At 37.3% G+C, this 19,273-nt stretch overlaps 1 protein-coding gene across 7 annotated transcripts in view; it reads right to left on the reverse strand.

Annotated features, from left to right (window-relative positions):
• The window catches only part of parga (poly (ADP-ribose) glycohydrolase a), a 190,648-nt gene that overhangs the window by 81,115 nt on the left and 90,260 nt on the right, over positions 1 to 19,273 (reverse strand). For all 7 annotated transcript variants that reach the window (XM_048616254.1, XM_048616253.1, XM_048616252.1 and 4 more), the window contains 2 exons: positions 14,904 to 15,061; positions 1,809 to 1,888 (listed from right to left, as the gene is read on the reverse strand). In XM_048616254.1, the coding sequence (XP_048472211.1) occupies positions 1,809 to 1,888; positions 14,904 to 15,061 (238 nt within the window). The remainder of the gene's footprint in view (positions 1 to 1,808; positions 1,889 to 14,903; positions 15,062 to 19,273) is intronic.

Genomic DNA, 19,273 nt, shown 5'->3' on the forward strand with positions numbered 1-19,273 from the left:
CCCTTCTGTGCAGCAGAGCCACTTGTGGTGCCATGAACTTGGCTCATATGGAGATGTCACCCCTCAATAGTACTAATGGTCAATCTCAAAACAAAGATCAATTGTTTTAAAGTCTTTATTTCTTTCAAACACTGTCACTTTTGTTGACATCACTTCCTTAATATGAACTAAGTGCAGGAGTATGCAATTTAGCCCCTCCAGCCTGCTCCACCATTTGGCATGATCATGGCTGATCATATCTTGGCCTCAACTCCATTTTCTGCCCGCTTTCCATAACCCTTCACCCATTACAACTTGAAGATTTGTCCCAGCATCTTCCACACTCTGGACAGTAAACTCCATAGATTCAAGACTATTTGAGGAAGTAATTTTTCATCACCTGTTTTAAATCTGTTACCCCTTGTCCTAGTTTTTTTTATTCGTTTGTGGGATGTCAGTGTCGCTGGCTGGCCAGCATTTATTACCTATCCCTAGTTGCCCTTGAGAAGGTGGTGGTGGGCTGCCTTCATGAACTGCTGCAATCCACCTGCTGTGGGTTGGCCCACAATGCTATGAGGGAGGGAATTCCAGGATTGTGGCCCAGTGACAGTGAAGGTACAGTGATTCGTTTCCAAGTCAGTGTCAAGTGGCTTGGAGGGGTACTTGCAAGTGGTGGCGTAGCCATGTATCTGCTGCCCTTGTCCTTCTAGATGGAAGTGGTTGTGGGTTTGGAATGTGCTGAGGATCTTTGGTGAACTTCTGCAGTGCATCTTGTAGACAGTTCACACTGCTGCCACCAAGCATCGGTGGTGGGGAGAGTGGACGCAAATGGATGTAGTGCCTATCAACAGAGTTGCTTTGTACTAGATGGTGTCAAGCTTCGAGTGTTGTTGGAGCTGCACCCATTCACACAAGTGGGGAGAATTCCATCACACTCCTGACTTGTGCCTTGTAGATAGGTTTTGGGGAGTCAGGAGGTGAGTTATTCACCATGGTGTACCTAGCCTCTGACCTGCTCTTGTAGCCACTGTGTTTATGTGAAGTCCAGTTCAGCTTCTGGTCAATGGTAACCCCCAGGATGCTGACAGTGGGGATTCAGTGATGGTAACACCGTTGAATATTAAGGGGTGGTTTTAGATTGTCCCATAAGGGGAATCTTTTCTAAATCTACTTTATCAACTTTTTTAGTATATTTTATATATCTCAATTAGATCTCTTCTCATTCTTCTAAACTCGAGAATATAGGCCTAACCTGCTCAATCTCTCTTTACAAGACCAATCACTCATCTCTGGAATCAGTCTCGTGAAACTCTTTGGAACTGCCTTCAATACAACCACATCCCTCCTCAAGTAAGGGGACCAAAGGTGAACACAGTACTCCAGGTATTCAAACTACCATGAGCCCATGCTTTTCTTTTTTGTAAAAAAAATTTCTACTGTTTCAAATTGATAAAATCAAAGAGTTGCGCTCTGTGCTTTTTGGGTGAGGATATTTCTGACTAACTTGAAAGTAACTACTTGTGGTGAGTGAGGAGAAACAGAGTGTTATTTTTCCTTCCCATCTCTGGAGACAAACCTGACTTCTGTTTGCAATCTTCACATTATCGTCAAGATCCAAGTTTCAGAGGCGGAGAATCAACAATGTGAATCTATGCTACATTATGGTTGGTACCAGGTACTTGTAAAGTCTACTTTATTTGATGCTGCTTTACAGGTTGATAATAGAATTTCAAATGGCCCATTCGTAAATATTTTAGATTTCGTAATTGCTTTACTGTAGAAGCTCAATGAAGAACTATTAATACTCATGCCAAGTAGTATGAACTTACTTTCTTCTGTGACTTTTCTGAAATAACAAAAAAGAGTTTTAAGCTTTTCAGCTTTCTTGTGTGAAGATCCTTCAAACAATCTGAGAAAAAAATTAAAGCAATATTGAATACAAGGAAATATTTTTCATAGAATCAACAAAAGCCAGAATAGAAAAACAAGAAAATTAAGTTTATGTTAAGATCTGAAGACATTTCTTGCGTAACCAATGTCAAACTGGATAAATAAATGAAAACGGTTGCTGCAGCTTTAAATATCGTAATAAAATTAGATGCGGGTACTGGATCCGTACTCTATTATAACAAACGAAGCTTAATGCTGCAACAAAGAAATGAACATTAATTTTCATCTCTTTACTCTTCAATGGTCTCATTCTTTTCAAAAGCCTTTGAAAACAAAAGAATACCCAAGGAAATGCTTAATGAATTGTGTACTTCATACTCAATTTTATTTTTATGATTTTAACCCTCAAGCAGTATCCAAAATAATGTAAGAGGTCATGCTGAAACCCCATGAATATTCTTCGTTCCTTTGCTAAGTAAATGCTAATCTATTGTAGGACAAGTATTCATACACTCATCTAACTGTATAGCTTATTTAGGTGCTTTCTACATCATGTCATTGTTCCTAGATATAAATATCACTCTCAGAGCCTTTCAAATAACAAGACTGGGAATAAAATTGCTAAATCTAAGCTGATGCAGTAAAATCCCTTCAGGCTATATATATTGCTTCTGAGAGCCAATTACAATATCCGACTGATTTCACTGCCAAACTGAAGTGACATGTACTTTTCATCAGGCAGGTGAACTGCTGTATGCCTCATGATAAACCAGTCCTTTTTTCATACAGGATAACTAAATTTCCTAGGTAATCCTAAAATTTCACCTCATAATTAGTACAGTGACAAACTATTTTAAGCTACTCCCTAATAATCAAAATGTTGTACTCTCCTTCTATGTGTCATTATTTTACATTATGTTTGAAGGGGAAAACAATGCAATTTGATTTTATCCAGACACTAAATATTCATTCTTCCCTGTATGCCTGACGAATTCAGTGCATTTTATATAAAGTATCCTGCTCTTTTAAAGAAGACATTTTCCATTTTGTTGATTTCCAAAGTGATTTTCATCATTTTGTTTTTAATGAAGTTATCTAATTACATAAGAAATTATGAATGGTTTATTTTAGGGCGGCAGGGTGGCTCACTGGTTAGCGCTGCTGCTGCACAGTGCCAGGACCTGGGTTCAATTCCACCCTCAGGTGACTTTCTGTATAGAGTTTGCACATTCTCCCCATGTCTGTGAGAGTTTCCTCCCACAGTCCAAAGATGTGCAGGTTAGGTGGATTGGTCATGCTAAAGTGCCCAAGGATGTGCAGGCTAGGTGGATTAGCCATGGAAAATGCAGGGTTACAAACATGGGGTCTGGCTGGGATGCTCTTCGGAGTCAGTGTAGACTCGACGGGCTGAATGGCCTGCTTCCACACCGTGGTGATTCTATTCTACTTAAGTTGTTTAAGTATTTCTGTAGAGAAACTTTTCTGTACAGATGCATGGAATTAGAAAATCTTTTCAAGTTGATGATTCTCATGATAAAAACAAGTTTAATAGCATATTCAGAATAATATAACACCTCAACAATACTGAAAACAATAATGGTTCCAACCATTAAACGTGCTCCTCAAACAAACGTGTCTGTAAACATGTGCGTCATAACTATACCACTTGAATAGATTTATTTAGATTACAATGATGCTTTCGATTAAAATAATCATTTGAAGGATAAAGCTGACCATAATGATTAGCTTTTTATCCAGATAATAAAACTGCAACGCTTATTTTTCTCAACTAAATTAACATTAGAAAAGACTAAAAATAGTGTGATCCAACTGGAAAAGGTTGGGAACTCTATAAAAAATATTAAAAATACAAGAGATTCCAGAGGCAAAAGCTGCAGGATCATGCAATACAATAAAGTTACGAGTTCAAGTCACACCAAACTAATTTGTGCAAAATCCAGAAATTCTGGGAACTTGTGGATCGTCATTACAAACAAATAATGTATCACACTGAAACCAAGATGATCCAAAAAACCCAACTTTGTTCATAATGCCATTCAGTTAAAGAGGTTACGCCTGTATGTGCCATTATTGACCTATAGTGTCTTATGAAATGGTCTAGCAAGTCATGTAGTTATAGGAAACATAACTACATGAGTAAATGATTCAGATCTCACCAACTAGAAAATGCAACCTGCACATTCAAGTCTCAGCATAACAGGACAGTAAAAGTGCAGCCAAAAGATCCCTTTATATTCTTGGCAGCAGTGTTCATGCATTTGAGGACTTAATTAATCAGTAGTAACCCCAATGGAAGCCAACTAAGTCCAATAGTAGCAAAAACTAATTTTTAACCAAAAACTAATTTTCAACTAACCATGGTTCATATTTAAGTTACGACTTACTCGCAAGACCTCCTCCTCCCGTACTAGGACAAATAGCCTAATAGCATTCGTACAAAAGGGCTTCCGACAGTTCCAAAGAATAATTTGTTAGGTGAAATGTAGTCAAAGAGCATAACTGTGGAAGCCTCATTACTTGAGTGACTTTTGATTTGGTAATCTCTACCGTGAATTCTTAAGTGGCTTTAACATTCATTTTCATTTCACAAACAGGACACTAAAAGAGCAGGCAAATGGACTTCCCTTCAGGTTCATATTTCTTAGATTTACAGATTTATAATCATTCGCTGTCTACTACATAATTTTTTTTGTTTTTTTTGGAATTTCCTTCTCTCTGCTCCTGAACATGCGGGTCTATGCTGAGGTACGTTTAAAATAAACATAGTTCATTGCTAAGTAATTCAACTGATCAGTCTTCATGTGTGTGCTTATCCAAGCTGCAACACGTGTCTATTTGATGACAAGGATTGATCCTGGCCAATAATTTCTGACGATAGCTTGAGAACTTCAAGACTAATTCTTACGATCAGAACTAACCCTGTGGGAAAGTTATCCCCCAATACACAAATCCAGACACATTTTGGTCTGTTTAACTAAGTAAACTACTGACTGTGCCACTAGAGGTGCATACGTCAGCCAAACTCAGTGTCTTGAAATATAGGAAAAGATCATTAATGTTCAAAAGGATTAAAATACAATGTCTCAGAAGAATGAAAACCCACAACAGATAGAATTAAAGTATTAAAGATAAATTAATTTTAGGTGTACTTTGTTTTGCCTCACAGAATCAAGAGACCTTCTGTAAAACAAATGTGATGATGTTTATCATGTTCTCACATGCAAGGTGCAAAATAAGAACACAAATGCATGGTCGTTAACCATATACACAAAATTATGCATTTAATATGGTGAACACTGCAATCATAGAATATTACAGCATGGAAAAAGACCTTTCAGCCCATCATGTCCATGCCAACCATCAATCATCTATCAGCTCTGGTAGTACAACTCCAATAATTTATCTCTCCATTATAATGCATGGAGGTAAAACTAAATTTATATTAAACATAAGCTAGAGGCAAAGCAATGAACAAAATCAAAATCTACTGTATTCGTACTTATTTGAAGGCTTACTGAAGAGTGTAGTTCAACTTAATGCGCTGTACCACAGAAATAGGTTAATTTATTTCTCTAAACTTAACCATTAATTTCTATTCATGCATACTGTTAGGGGTGGCTGTAACGAGCCAATAGCAATACAGTATCTACACAATAAATAAGCAAAAGCAAAATCAGAGTATTGTCTTGTTATCTACATAAAATGCCACATGAATATTAAGAATACAATATCACTAACTCAATTGATTCACAGAATACAATTTAGGACAAAATTAATTCATAAATTATAGTAAAATCACTCACTTTTGTTCTTGAAAATAAAGCACAAAATATAAATAAGATAGAAATGGTTATAGAAGTCTATTTACAAAGCACGCTGGAGAGCTGTGCAAAAGCTGCCTGTGAAACGAAAGGTTCAAACATGTAATATTTGTTTGTGTTACACTGTTATCTCTCCAGTCAGAAAATCTGTTGTTTGGAAACACCACTTGTCCAGAAATTTGAGTTGACCCCCTCTTTCAGAATTGAGACATAGAAGATTGATTTATCCATCCAAATATTCTATGTTTCATTCTGCTTTATAATATTTTATCACTTATGTGTTGGGAAAATATTTACACACATGATTAGGCATTCTAACATAATTTTACAATCCAGAAGATTTTAAAATCCAGGAATGACTTTGTCCCAAATATTCCAGTCTGAAGTGGCTACACTGTATTTTAGTTTAGAGTTTTGTCCAATGTAAATGAATTGTACCAATGATACGGCATACATGGAACATTCGTAAATTAGTGCAGTGTACAATATGTATCATTCTATTTTACTGGCCAACAAATATTCCATTCAATATTCTTCCCATTTCTTTACCTTTTCTATGCAATTCTAACAACTTAGAAGATATTGCAGAACAAATGATTTATTAAAATGGACGAAGAATTTCCAATCAGGCAGAATCAATATCGAACATTGGATATAAACATCATCTGTTAGGCTGGGGAGGATAAAGGACAATGTTACAAGTTCAGTGTTATGCCAAAAAGAAGCTGGCAAAATACTTAAGCTCAATTAACACAATGACAAAAATTAGCTTAGTCACCAGTAATCAAGGGTCAATGTATTTCCTATTTATAAAAGCACAAGGCAAATGTTTAAATGGGAAATTGTGCACTCATCCAATTACTGGGACTGTAAATCAAACAAAACATTCTGCACCACGTTGAAATTTGAATTTTTTTTTGGAAATACACAGAAGTGCAGTACTTTTGGAGGCACTAATGCCTTTTTGGCATTGACTTATATCAGAATGCTTTACATCTAATTCACTTAACTCAAGAAGCACACCATGAAAGCCACCCACAGCTAGTCTCTGACCTTTTCACTGTCAGTGTGGAGCAGCTGCATCAATGGTAATCAAATATATTCCTTCACTTAGATAATCAGAGTCTGAACTACCCAGCTGCAGACAGGACAATGACATAAAAACACAGCACTGTCAGTCTTTATACACAAAAGCAGAAGAGGAATGAAAGAAAACAGAATCAGCACAGATTCATTCATTAGGAGCTTTAAAAAGGAAGATCACTATTTAGAACTATTTTAGAACTACTGTTAAACTTGATTTTATGCATTTATTAAGAGCTACAAAAGAAGTAAACATACTTGGGTCCCGTTCAAAATATACATAAGAAAATAAAAAATACAACTCTGCATCATTTAGCCATTGTAGAAATTGGGTTCTAAAGCTGTCAAGACAGCATTAACTTTCAATTTAAAGTCATGGCAATTCCAACTTTGTTTTCCTTTTCTGAAAAAAAAATCAAATAAAGGCGACCATCATTCAACAAGATGCACATTTAGCATGGAGGAAGCATAAATCTAAAAGAAAGATACTTCAATGGATGGCTTTTCATTAGTGAAATTACAGCATGAAATGTCAATGTTTTGAATATAACATTCTTGACTAATTGATATAATTAGAAGAATTCAGCTCAGCAAACTGAGTGGGGATTATGGGATAGTCCCCATTGCCGCTTAACCAGAACATATTTTGTTTTACAGATATTTCAACATTAAGTTTGATTAAATGTATTCACATTTTAGGTTCTAGATGCATTATGAATATTAGGGAAATTTGACTAAGCCATGTGTGACAAAGAACTGAACACAAAGTTTGTGTAGTTAAGAGGTCAAGCTCCAATTAAATAAATGTGATACATCATGGGTCTTAATAATTTTTTCATCCTTTATTCACTGAAAAATTAAAATCAGTCTGACAAATATGAATGAATCTTAACTTTACCAAATAGTTTGAATTTGGATTTACACACGTCAATAAGTACCAACAGTCTATTTATTTTTAAATATATCTTCTTAATTCTAAACACCTTCATCAGAATATATTTCAATATCTTCTGTTCTAGTTTTCAAAGTCTGCGTATTTTAATTTCTTCATTTTATGCCAAATTAGTATGCTACTCAGCATTATTGTCCTTCTGATAGAAACATCGAATATACTGAAGCATATAATGCCTCACAAAAGACCTTCCACATCAAGCAGACGTCCACCTGCACATCTGCTAATGTGGTATATTGTATCTGCTGTTCCAGATGTGGCCTCTTCTACATCGGGGAAACCAAGCGGAGGCTTGGAGACCGCTTTGCGGAACACTTACGCTCGGTTCACACTAAACAACTGCACCTCCCAGTCGCGAACCATTTCAACTCCCCCTCCCATTCCATAGATGACATGTCTGTCCAGGGCCTCCTGCAGTGCCACAACGATGCCACCTGAAGGTTGCAGGAACAGCACCTCATATTTCGCTTGGGAACCCTGCAGCCCAATGGTATCAATCTGGACTTCACAAGCTTCAAAATCTCCCCTCCCCCTACCGCATCCCAAAACCAGCCCAGCTTGTCCCTGCCTCCCTAACCTGTCCTTCCTCCCACCTATCCACTCTTTCCACCTCAAGCCTCACCCCCATCTCCTACCTACTAGCCTCATCCCGCCCCCTTGACCTGTCCATCCTCCCTGGACTGACCTATCTCCTCCCTAACTCCCCACCTACACTCACTTTTACTGGCTCCACCCCCGCCTCTTTGACCCGTCTGTCTCCTCTCCACCTATCTTCTCCTTTATCCATCTTCTATCCGCCTCCCCCCTCTCCCTATTTATTTCAAAATCCCCTTCCCCTCCCCGTCTAGGTCCAGAACGTCAGCTTTCCTGCTCCTCTGATGCTGCTTGACCTGCTGTATTCATCCAGCTCTACACCTTGTTATCTCAGATTCTCCAGCAACTGCAGATCCTACTATCACTAAAAACACTGATTGTTTTTGTGAAGATTTGCTGTTTAGTTCTGCAACTTACCATTACTTTAGTTTAATATTTAGCAGGTTTGGAAGACCTGGTAATGTAGTGATAATGTCACTGCACTAGCAAGATGTTCTGGGGACAAGAGTTCAAATCTCATCATTGAAATAGTGGGGGAAAGAAAAAACTGGGATTAAAAAGCTGGACTAATGATGAAATCATTACTGATTGGTGTAGAAACTCACCTGGTTCATTATTGTCATTTAGAGAAGGAAATCTGTCATTCTTACCTGATCTAGCCTGCATGTAATTCCACAAGAATGAGGATGACTCTTGATTGTTCTCTGGGCAATTAAGAATGAGCAATAAATGCTAGTCCAATCAGCAATGCATATATCCCACGAACAAATAAGTGTCATACTCTGTTATATTCTAACCAGTGGCAAGAAATCTCTACACCTGTGTGTAAATATCCATGTATGAGTGTTTTCTTGAGCTGGAGCATTGCAGCTGAAGTCAGGCAGTGAAAATTATATGTTGCCTGGTTGAAACTGATATTAGCTGTCTCACACAGATAGTTGTACAATAAATGCACCCTTACTGACAGGTTGGTTTAGTAACTGGATCCTATCTATCCAAAAGACAGGGAGCATCTGTACATGCAAGCCAGGAAGCTAAGGAAACTATTATTGAATACTTTGGTGTGCCTTCAAGAAGAATTATTTGAAGACATTATTCTGCTGTCCTCTAACAATGTTAGATTAATTGAATTGAATAATTTACTCTTAAGAATCACCAGATGATGCTCATTACTGCCATAATTTATGTTGTTTACCATTATGAATCTTTTATAATCACTTTATAATACTAAATCAAATTTTAAGTCATTCTGAACATATAATGTTTAATTACCCTTTTTAGGTAACCATGAACAGAAATATCTTATGAATGGAATATTCACACTTACTTCTTTGTTCCTCATTCATAAGATTTTTTTCTTGAGTCTCTTTTGGTATACCATAAAGTCTTTTCTGCATAATTACAAACTTTATATAACAAATATACTTCAACACAGATCATTGGGTATTTTCCTTTATAACATGTCCTTAGTAGCAATGTTATTTCATTAAGAATTTAAGTAATATTGAGAGCAATGAGTATTTTTAAAAGGGTTGAAGTGTGTTGCAACACAAGATGCTTATATTATTAAATGTACTGTATTAGTTACAGCAGCCAAAACCAACCAACCACCTTCTGAAAAGCACAATGAGTTTGCTATCTCAGGGTTCAACATTGAATAAATATAATCATTCTAATCACTCACTCTCTCCTTCATACAACAGGCTCCATATCCGAGGTGCTTATGTGCCTTGAAAAACAAGTCTGAATGTTTGAACATGAATCTAAAGAAAGCGTTGCATATTATAATTGTCAACTTCTGCTATTTCCACTTATTGCTCCAAAAAGCACTTCGGAGGAATCTCAAAAATTATTACCACAGGTTAGTTTAAATATAGTACGCACACTTCAATTTCTTATATTTATATGACTAACATCTTTGAAAAAATCTAAAATCCTTTAAAGTAATCAGATGGTCATACACAGTGCAAATGTAGGAAGAGGAGTATTCTAAGATTTTAGCTTCACGTTTAGTGGTTCAAGAAAGAAGTTACATTTGCTTAACACCTCATCACACCCATTAGACTATTTCCCAAGCACATCTAACTAATTCTTTTGAAGCACAGTCATTACTGTTGCTGAGGCACAGTAGTTAGATCTTGCAAGTACCATTAAACTCCCTGCTTCACCCTTCAAGGAATTCAGAGATAGTTTTCCTAAGGTACCATACAAATCAACTGGAAAAACATACAGGTAGATAAATAGGTTATTTTTATCATTATGCTTCACTGCATGTACATTTGGATTTGGTGCTAAAGATCATGTTGCTAAGACTATTGTCACTATTATGTTCACATCAAATGGTAGCTTTTTACTAATGATGGGACTGGAATTGATATTACCACATGAAGAGCTGATTGCATCAAAAGATAACTTCAGTGGATGGCTCTCTTCTGTGCTTTAATTTTTGATCACATGGATCATATGTAACCTTAAATTAAGTTTGCTTATAACAATAATATTGACAGAATACTGCACTCCACCTGGGAGCATATTGAAAAATATGTATTGTAAAAATAAACATTAGATTTAATTACTCAAAAATTTCAAACATTTGAGGAAGTTTTGTAACAGCATAGTGGCTCACTTGTGGCAAGATACTGAAAATTAGAGGATAAACTGTTATGAAAACATCATAGCATGCAGGATGCCACACACATTAATGATACAGCATTTTTGTTTGACCATTTTCTTTTTCAAAAAAAGACTTGTAAATAAGATATTCTAAAAATGCATTTGTTTCAAACAAGATACGATCTAAAAAGGATTATCTTCTCAACACTGCACTGGGCAGAGTTGTGTATTTGGCATGTAGTCAAATGTTACAAACAATGTAGGATGGAAAGTTGTTTTGTGAACCCTATAACAATAGGCAATCTCATTAGCCATGTTTGGTTATTCCATAAAACATTTTGTGCCTTGATGTTAAAAGCCTCTTTTATCACTGCAACAGCTTTGAAGGAATCAGAATAGACATACCAAGAGTCATTGGGCAGCAAAAAGTTGAAAAAGCAGAGCTGCCGCCATGATGATAGGACAAAATACAATGATTGCCTTTTTACATTGTACAAGCTCTTATGTGTTCTTCATTTTTGTGACAGAGGAGATAGCTTCAGGGGACACTAATCAATCTCATTGTTCCATGCTGTTTTTTCTTTACTGGAACAAAAGCATCTTACAATGCAAACTGAATACTGACATACCCAGTGCCCCCTCTTCTACAGAAGAACTGAGTTAAGTACCCGTAGAGATGATACAGAATTTCAGTTCTGATCACAAGGAGTTTAATTATTGCACTCCTGGGTCTCCTGCCAAACTGATGGATGCAAAGCGCTGGAAGTCAAATTCCACATAAGGTAGGCAGACTAAAGGAGAAGTTGACATTATTAGACTAGAGATAACTATACATTCCCATCGGATATTCAGGTCTCAACAACATTTACTTAGTAGCCTTAAAAGATACAGCCTTGAAGAAACTCAATAGCTCAGGTATTTGAGGTTAACCTGATAAATCTCTAAGCTAAGCTGCAAAGCCTGCGTGAATCAGATGGAAAAGCTGTTTTACAACTAATCAATGGGCTGGATTTTAGCACAGCCTTCAGGACCTGACATTGGAACCAAATGGGGGTCCAGAGTCTGGTCCTCTTGGCAACACACTTTTCTGGGAGCCAGACTCTTCGCGGGCTGTCTTCACTGGCTATCTCTCAAGGACAGTGGTTGACTCACAAGCTCAATGCCAAAGAGCTGCCTCTTCTGAAGCCTTAACAGTTCATGGGGACTTGTGAGGGAAAGGCACAATACCATGGAATCAGCTTTGGAGTGTTAATACAAGACAAGATGTGAGGACAAAAGCCATTGGGCAGCTTGAAGCAGAAGAGAAACCCCAGCACAGGAACTAGTTGAGCCATGAGTGAGGCTCCATCCCTTCTGGGGTCACTGGAGCATGAAGCCTTTTAACTCCAACAAATCCCAGACTGCTACAGGGAGGATGGCTTCATTGAGCTGGTGATCACTGCTGTGTCAAAATTCTGTCAGCTGCAAAATTCTAGCAAAGCTACAAAATCATTCCTCTGAACAATTGACAGTTGAGCCCTGCCCAAGCCTGCCACAAGAAAGTTCTCCAGTAGAGGGAATGCTTTGTGGAGATGTCCAATTGTGGCTCTACCTGTTTATCCAGCCATCTCCACAGCTTCTAACTACGATCACCATGTGGCCAGGAAAACTGAGCCCAATGACTCTTGTGAGGAAATTCAACAAAGCGGCATATCTCGGTACAATTAGAGGCAAATTATCGTGACTCTGACCTGTTGAAATGAGTAGAACAGGAAAAAATAGTTGTCTAATGGATTAGTTGTGATTGGTTTACATTTTGTAGGTTATAACAAAAAAATTGCTCAATCTGACAAAAGTCAATCCATTCTATTCAATTCCTGCCCCCAATTATCCTATCAAGTATAAAACCATGTAAAAAAAATCAGTTTCTATCTTACCTAATATATTTATCAGCAAAACAGCTGTTTATCAATTGCACAGCAAATCTGTCTAACCAACAGAGCACTGTAAAACCTAAGGTGACCTCCACAAACATTATGATCAGGAGTAGACATTCAACAAGATCATGGCTAATCTGACAACCTTTCAAACCCTTGTTTAGCAAGAATCTATCTACCTCTGCCTTAAAAATATCCAAGGGCTCTGCTTCCACCACCTTGTCAGGAAGGCAAAGACTCACCACCCTCAGAGGGAAAAAAAAATTGCCTTTTCTTTATTTGCAAAGGAAGACACTGGTTTTTAAACAGTGGCTGCTAGTTCTATATTTTCCCAAAAGAAGAAACATCTTCATCATACCTACCCTATCAAAACCCTCTGGATCCTATACGTTTCAATCAACTTGCCTCTTATTCTTCTAAACTTCAGCAGATACAAGACTAGCGTGTCCAATCTTTTCTCATAAAACGGCCATTTCACTCCAATTATTAGGCTGGGAAATGTTTCCTGAAATGCCTTCGGTGCATTTATAGCCTTCCCAAATAAGGTGACCAATACCTTTGCATAGTACTCCACGTGCATTCTCACCAGTGCCCTGTAAATTTAAGCACAACTCCTTACGTGTGTATTCAACTCCCTTTGCAATAAAGGATAACATAATTACTTACTCTATCTGCATGAGGACACTCAGAACCCACTGCATTTCAGATCTCTGAATCTGTCCCACATTTAGATATTGTGCTCATTTTTTATTCTCCCAAAATGGACAATTCACATTTTCCCACATTACACTCCATTTATCACCTCTTTGTCCATTCACATAACCTATCTACATCTTTTTATAGCCTCATATCCTTTTCATAACTTACTTTCTTATCAACCTCTGCACTATCAGCAAATTAGGCAATTATACATTCTATTGCTTCATCCAATTCATTTATAAATTGTGAACAGTTGAGGTCCCAGCACCCAACAATCCCTATGGCACACCAATCATTAGATCTTGCTAAGCTGATACAGACCCATTCATGCCTATTCTCTGCTTTCTGTTAGCCAGCCAATCTTCTATCCATGCCAATGTGTGACCCCCTATATCAAGAGCTTCCATTTTCTGCAAAAAGCTTTGATCTACTATGTTATATCTCTTCTGGAAATCTCAGTATAGTACATCTCCCTGTTCCCCTTTATCGAGTGCATGTGTTACTTCCTCAAAGGATTTCTAGTGGTCAAACATGATTTCCCTTTCACAAAACCATAATCAACTCTGAACTTGAACTTATACAATTGCCTTGCTATAACTTCTTTAATAAGTGCTTCTTACAGTTTCCCTAGACAGACGTTAAGCTAAGCTAACTGACCTGTAGTCACCGACTTTCTCTTTCCCTACCTTCTTGAATAAAGAAGTTACATTATCTACCTTGTAATCAAAAGGGACCACCCTCAAATCAATGACAAGACCATCCCAAATGTAGTGGAATAGTTGACTACTGTTACTCAAGCATGCCTCCCTCCAATGAAGCACAGGGCTTCCAAGCAGCAATTCTCTAAAATAACATGCAGATGCTGGAAATACTCTCAGCAGGTCAAGTAACACCTGTAGAGAAAGAAACAGAGGTCACACTTTAGGTCAACAATATTTTGTTAGCTACCTGACTTGCCAAGCACTTCCAGTATTTTTTGCTTAATAAATGGATGATTGTATTTTCATACACCAGACGATCAATTCTGTCAGGCATCATTCACATTTTTTTGATCTCCATGCATAAAATATTGCAACAGGAGACGTACAATAAGAACAAAATAACGTTGACTTTGAGAGATGGCTTTGTTATATTGATACTGTATGTACTTAAAGAACTAAAAACTGAATAAAGAATGTGGTGCTGGAGACCTGAAAAATACAATTACATGAACTGCTGGAGAAACCCAGCAGATTAGGCAGTATCTGTGGAGATAAAACAGAGTTAACGTTTTGAGTTCAGTGACCGTTCTTCAGAAATATTGCGATATACTGTAAAGGAATTTTTTGTACTTACTTCTTAAAGTTTATGTCCGGGAAGTTAGAATATTCATGTTTGCCTTTGTTATTGCGTCGAGGAAATGTGCAAAAGAAGGCATTGGCCAGAAGGCAAGCTATTTGTTCTTGTGACATTGTGATGGAGTGATTCATCTTCTGTTTAAGTAGTGGTATTGGCTGGCATGGAAGGAGGCAAGGGAAAGGTAATTAGTTTAGCAATTTAGCGAATAGAGAAGCAAAATTACATTTATCAAATTAAAGAATGTATAGTAATTTAGGAACACTGCTACGCTTTACAAGCAGCCTTGTGGCAGTAATCTCATTTACATCAATTGATTGGAAAACATTATTATTTGAAGCATTAAAAAAATCCCAATGTTTTAAAAGGACTGAAACCAATGCCAAGGAAAATATAGATTGGCTCCTTCCCAATATTCTGTACAAGGGACACAATGCAGCCTAGATACTTTTATGAGGAAAAGGGAGAGGCATTTCTTGTTATTCATAATTTAAACCAGCTCATTGCTGTTTAAAATATCAAATACTTATATTTGATAACAAGTTCATTAATTTAAAAATTGTTACTTTCAGACATGGATTTTGTGTCATACTGGTATACTGTGCATTTGTGTTGTTTCATGTAGATCCTCCGCCTTAAACACATAAATCTGAAGCATTACTTCAATAATTTTAGTTTCCAATTTAAATGTTTGAAGTCGAACTTTTTGAGATTAAACCAAAACTTCTGATGCCATGGTTAATGAACAAAATAATCATTTAGCTTTTTTATGCAGATTTACAACCACAATCGAGAAGAACATTTTTTATTTTGGAAATATATCACTTTTTTTGTCAGAATGATCCAGTTTTACGGAGATTTGGCTGGATGGCAAATCCTACAAAAATACATTTTTTCCAGGGGAAGGCTTTTAACTTTTGCAAGGCCATTCTTTCACTTTGAAACTTGGCTTGAGAATTTTTCCTGCCTATATGACCTGCACTTTAATACTCTCAAACTAACAGCTAAAGGAACCATTTTACAGACCAGAAACAATAACTCCCAAAATGACAATGTTGCAGTGAGAGAATTTCTTTTTGATCAACTAAGGCACACAGCTGGACACAAACTGAATATAATTTTACAATGAATATAACACACTCACCCAACACTTAAAATAACTCGCAAGGGTCAAGCACTAGAATACTCAAAATTTGCCTATTTTATTGATACACTGATTCATCCATTGCAAAATTACAATTTTCGTACATGCAGAAATCAATAAAATTCAAGTCTTTACCTTTGGTATTTCAATAAAACAGTTGTCACTACAAAGTGCTCAAAATGGGAATATTTTGTGACAAAGGAGAAAACCAATTCCACCAAGTGTAGTTCAATATGATGTGGAACAAAGGTTTAGCACAAGGATGTGCTTTCATTGAAAACTGAAAACTGAAGCACTCAAAGTTTCTCATGAAATTTTGTTTCTACTTTCTTTTAAAGACATTTCCTGGAATGTTAATTGCAAATTGCTTTGCATCCCAGCAGACTTTGTTCAGAAACAGCTGGAATCACACTGGGATGTAGCCAGGTTCCTTTAGGTTCCAAATATAAATAATTATAAATGTTATACTTCGATTTGAAAACATATTGTCCATCCGTAACTGCCCTGGAGAGGGTGATGGTGAGCTTGTCTTCATCGACTGCAGTTCTTGGGGTGTAGTGAAGCGCATAGTGCTATTAGGATGTGTTCCAAGATTTTGACTAGGCAACAGATAGAGCTATAGTTCCAAGTCAGGATGATATGTGGCTTGGATGGGAAACCTGCACATAGCAATGTTTCCTTGCATCTACTCTTACCATTTTAGATGGTACAGATCATGGGTTGGAAGACACCAGAAGAGGTCTTGGGGAGTTGCTACTGTGCATTTTGTAGATGGTACACACTGTTTCCATTGTGTGTTGGCCATGAAGGAATAAACACAAAGTGGTGAATGGGACAACTGTAACTCTCAGGATGATAATGGGAGTATCAGCAATGGCAGGAGTCTGGTTAGCTCAGTTGCTTGGATGGTTGGTTTCTAAGGCAGTGTGATTCCAACAGCTGAGTTCAATTCCCATCACTGGCTGAGGTTACTGTGATGGACTCTCCTTCTTCTCCTCCTCTCCCCTCATCTGAGGTATGGTAGCCTTCAGGTTAAAGCACCATCAGTGTCTCTCTCTAATGAGAAAGCAGCCCTATAGTCTGCTAAGACTATGGCAATACCACTGAACATCATGGGAGGGGGTTATATTGTCTCGTGTTAGAAATGGCACTTATGAAATGCAAACATTACTCCCCACTTTACAGTCAAAACCTGTGTGTTGTCTGGACCTTGCTGCACACGGACATAGACATCTTCACATCTGAGGAGCTGTGCAATCCTGAATGAACATCTCCACTTCTGACCCCATAATCCAAAATGAACATCTCCACTTATGATCCCAGAATGGAGGGAAGACCATTAATGAAGTAGCTTAAGATGCTAGAGCCTAGTACAAGTACACTACTCTAAGGAACTTCTGCAGTCATGTCCTGGGTCTGAGATTGACTTCCAACAATCACAACCATCTTCCTTTATGAAAAGTATGACTCCTTGCTTTTCATAAAGGAAGATGGTTTTCCCTGATTCCACATGACACCAGATTTTGACTTTAGACTAGGTTGCTACACTTGTCATTTTCTTTTCATTTTTTCGCAAAATCTATTTGCACCACTAGATTCGTATTGTGCCTTTTTCATTAACTTCAAGCCATGGGAAAATGTCTACTTATAACTCCAGAACAAAACTATAGCTTCATAAGGTTGTCATTAACTAAAACTAAAAGATAAAGGTAAAATCACTATAACCTTGTTCAACCACAAGTGGTGATGGTTTAACCTTAGAGTCACCATGTCTCAGGCAAGGGAGAGATTGAGAAGGAGAATTCTTCATGGTAACCTCAGGTGCAGGAATTAATCCCATGCTGTTATCATCATTCTGCATCACATACCAGCCAACTGAGCTAAGCCACCCGCTCTAACCAGAACTTGTGACATCGCAACACATTGTTCACTTACATACCTTACAGAATGTAAAAAGTGAATAAAACCCAAATTATAACTAACAACTTGCATTTATATCGTTTGAGGATGTTTCATGATTTCAAAGTAATTTATTTTCATGCTGTTACATTTTTAACATCACGAACAAAGTTATCAGTATGAATCAGATGACTGTTCATGAAACATTGTAAAATACATGTACTTGATACAATGCAGCTTACGTTACAAACTAAAAGCCTAGTGATATTTATCAGTTAGCTTGTTGCAACATTATTTATTCTAATAATATGCACAGTCAACATTTCAAATCTGGAGAGAACTTGTGATGAACAGTCATCAGACTCAACATGTTAACTGTTTTCTTTCCACAAATGCTGCCAGACCCGCTGAGTTTCTCCAGTAATTTGTTTTTGTTTCCTCAGTCAGTATGTTGGTTAGATGTAAAGCACCAACATTCCATAAACATCCATGATTAATATTCAATTATCAGCGAAGGGAGAAAATGAGAAAGTAAGACTTTAGGATCACCAGGTTTCAAACGTATGGGTTTCTGAACCAAATTACCAGGCTACTGACCGAGCCCTCATTAATATTTCTCAGCTTTAAATTCCTAAAATGTACCACAATCACTAGCTAAACAACAAAGCTATGTAAGTTTCATTTCATTTCCAAATAGTACAAGGGGGAACTTAAGAAGTTAATACAGGAAGTAAAGATATGTTGAGAAAAGCGAAGCAGGTAACATTGAACTGAAACCCAAGATATTTGAATAAGCACCAACAAGTGTAACTGGTTAGGAAAAAAGACAAATTTCATCCTGTTAAGGACTCAGAAGAAAATCTTACGTAGAGGCAGAGGACATGAAAAAGTACTTAAGAGGACTTTGCATCTCTTTACAAAGGAAGCAGATGACACAAAGGTTATCTGAAGAATCAATGTAATCTGCAACACTCTCCTCAGTACTGCACGAGAGTGCCAGCTGGGCTGTTTAATTTTGTTGTAAAGTTTATAAAGGCCACATCTTTTTATTTTCCTTTATTTTGGATTGTGAACCAAAATGGAAAAAAGTGTACTACTGCAAACCAAGGACTGTGGGAGGAATAGCTGCACTTTCAAAGCTAAACTGCTGGGACTCATTGAATTTTGTTTACGCTGTTGCCTTGTCTAAGCAGTGAAGGAAGATGCTTAAGACACCATGAGACAAAGAGAGTGATTGAGTTCAGACTAAGCTTCACCCAGATCCAGAATGGTGACTGCACAAACCAAATCGGGACCAGATGTGGGGGGCAGGAGTTATCAGCATGAC

This window comes from Rhincodon typus, chromosome 34 (assembly GCF_021869965.1).
Source record: "Rhincodon typus isolate 14 chromosome 34, sRhiTyp1.1, whole genome shotgun sequence".
Taxonomy (NCBI): Eukaryota; Metazoa; Chordata; class Chondrichthyes; order Orectolobiformes; family Rhincodontidae; genus Rhincodon; species Rhincodon typus.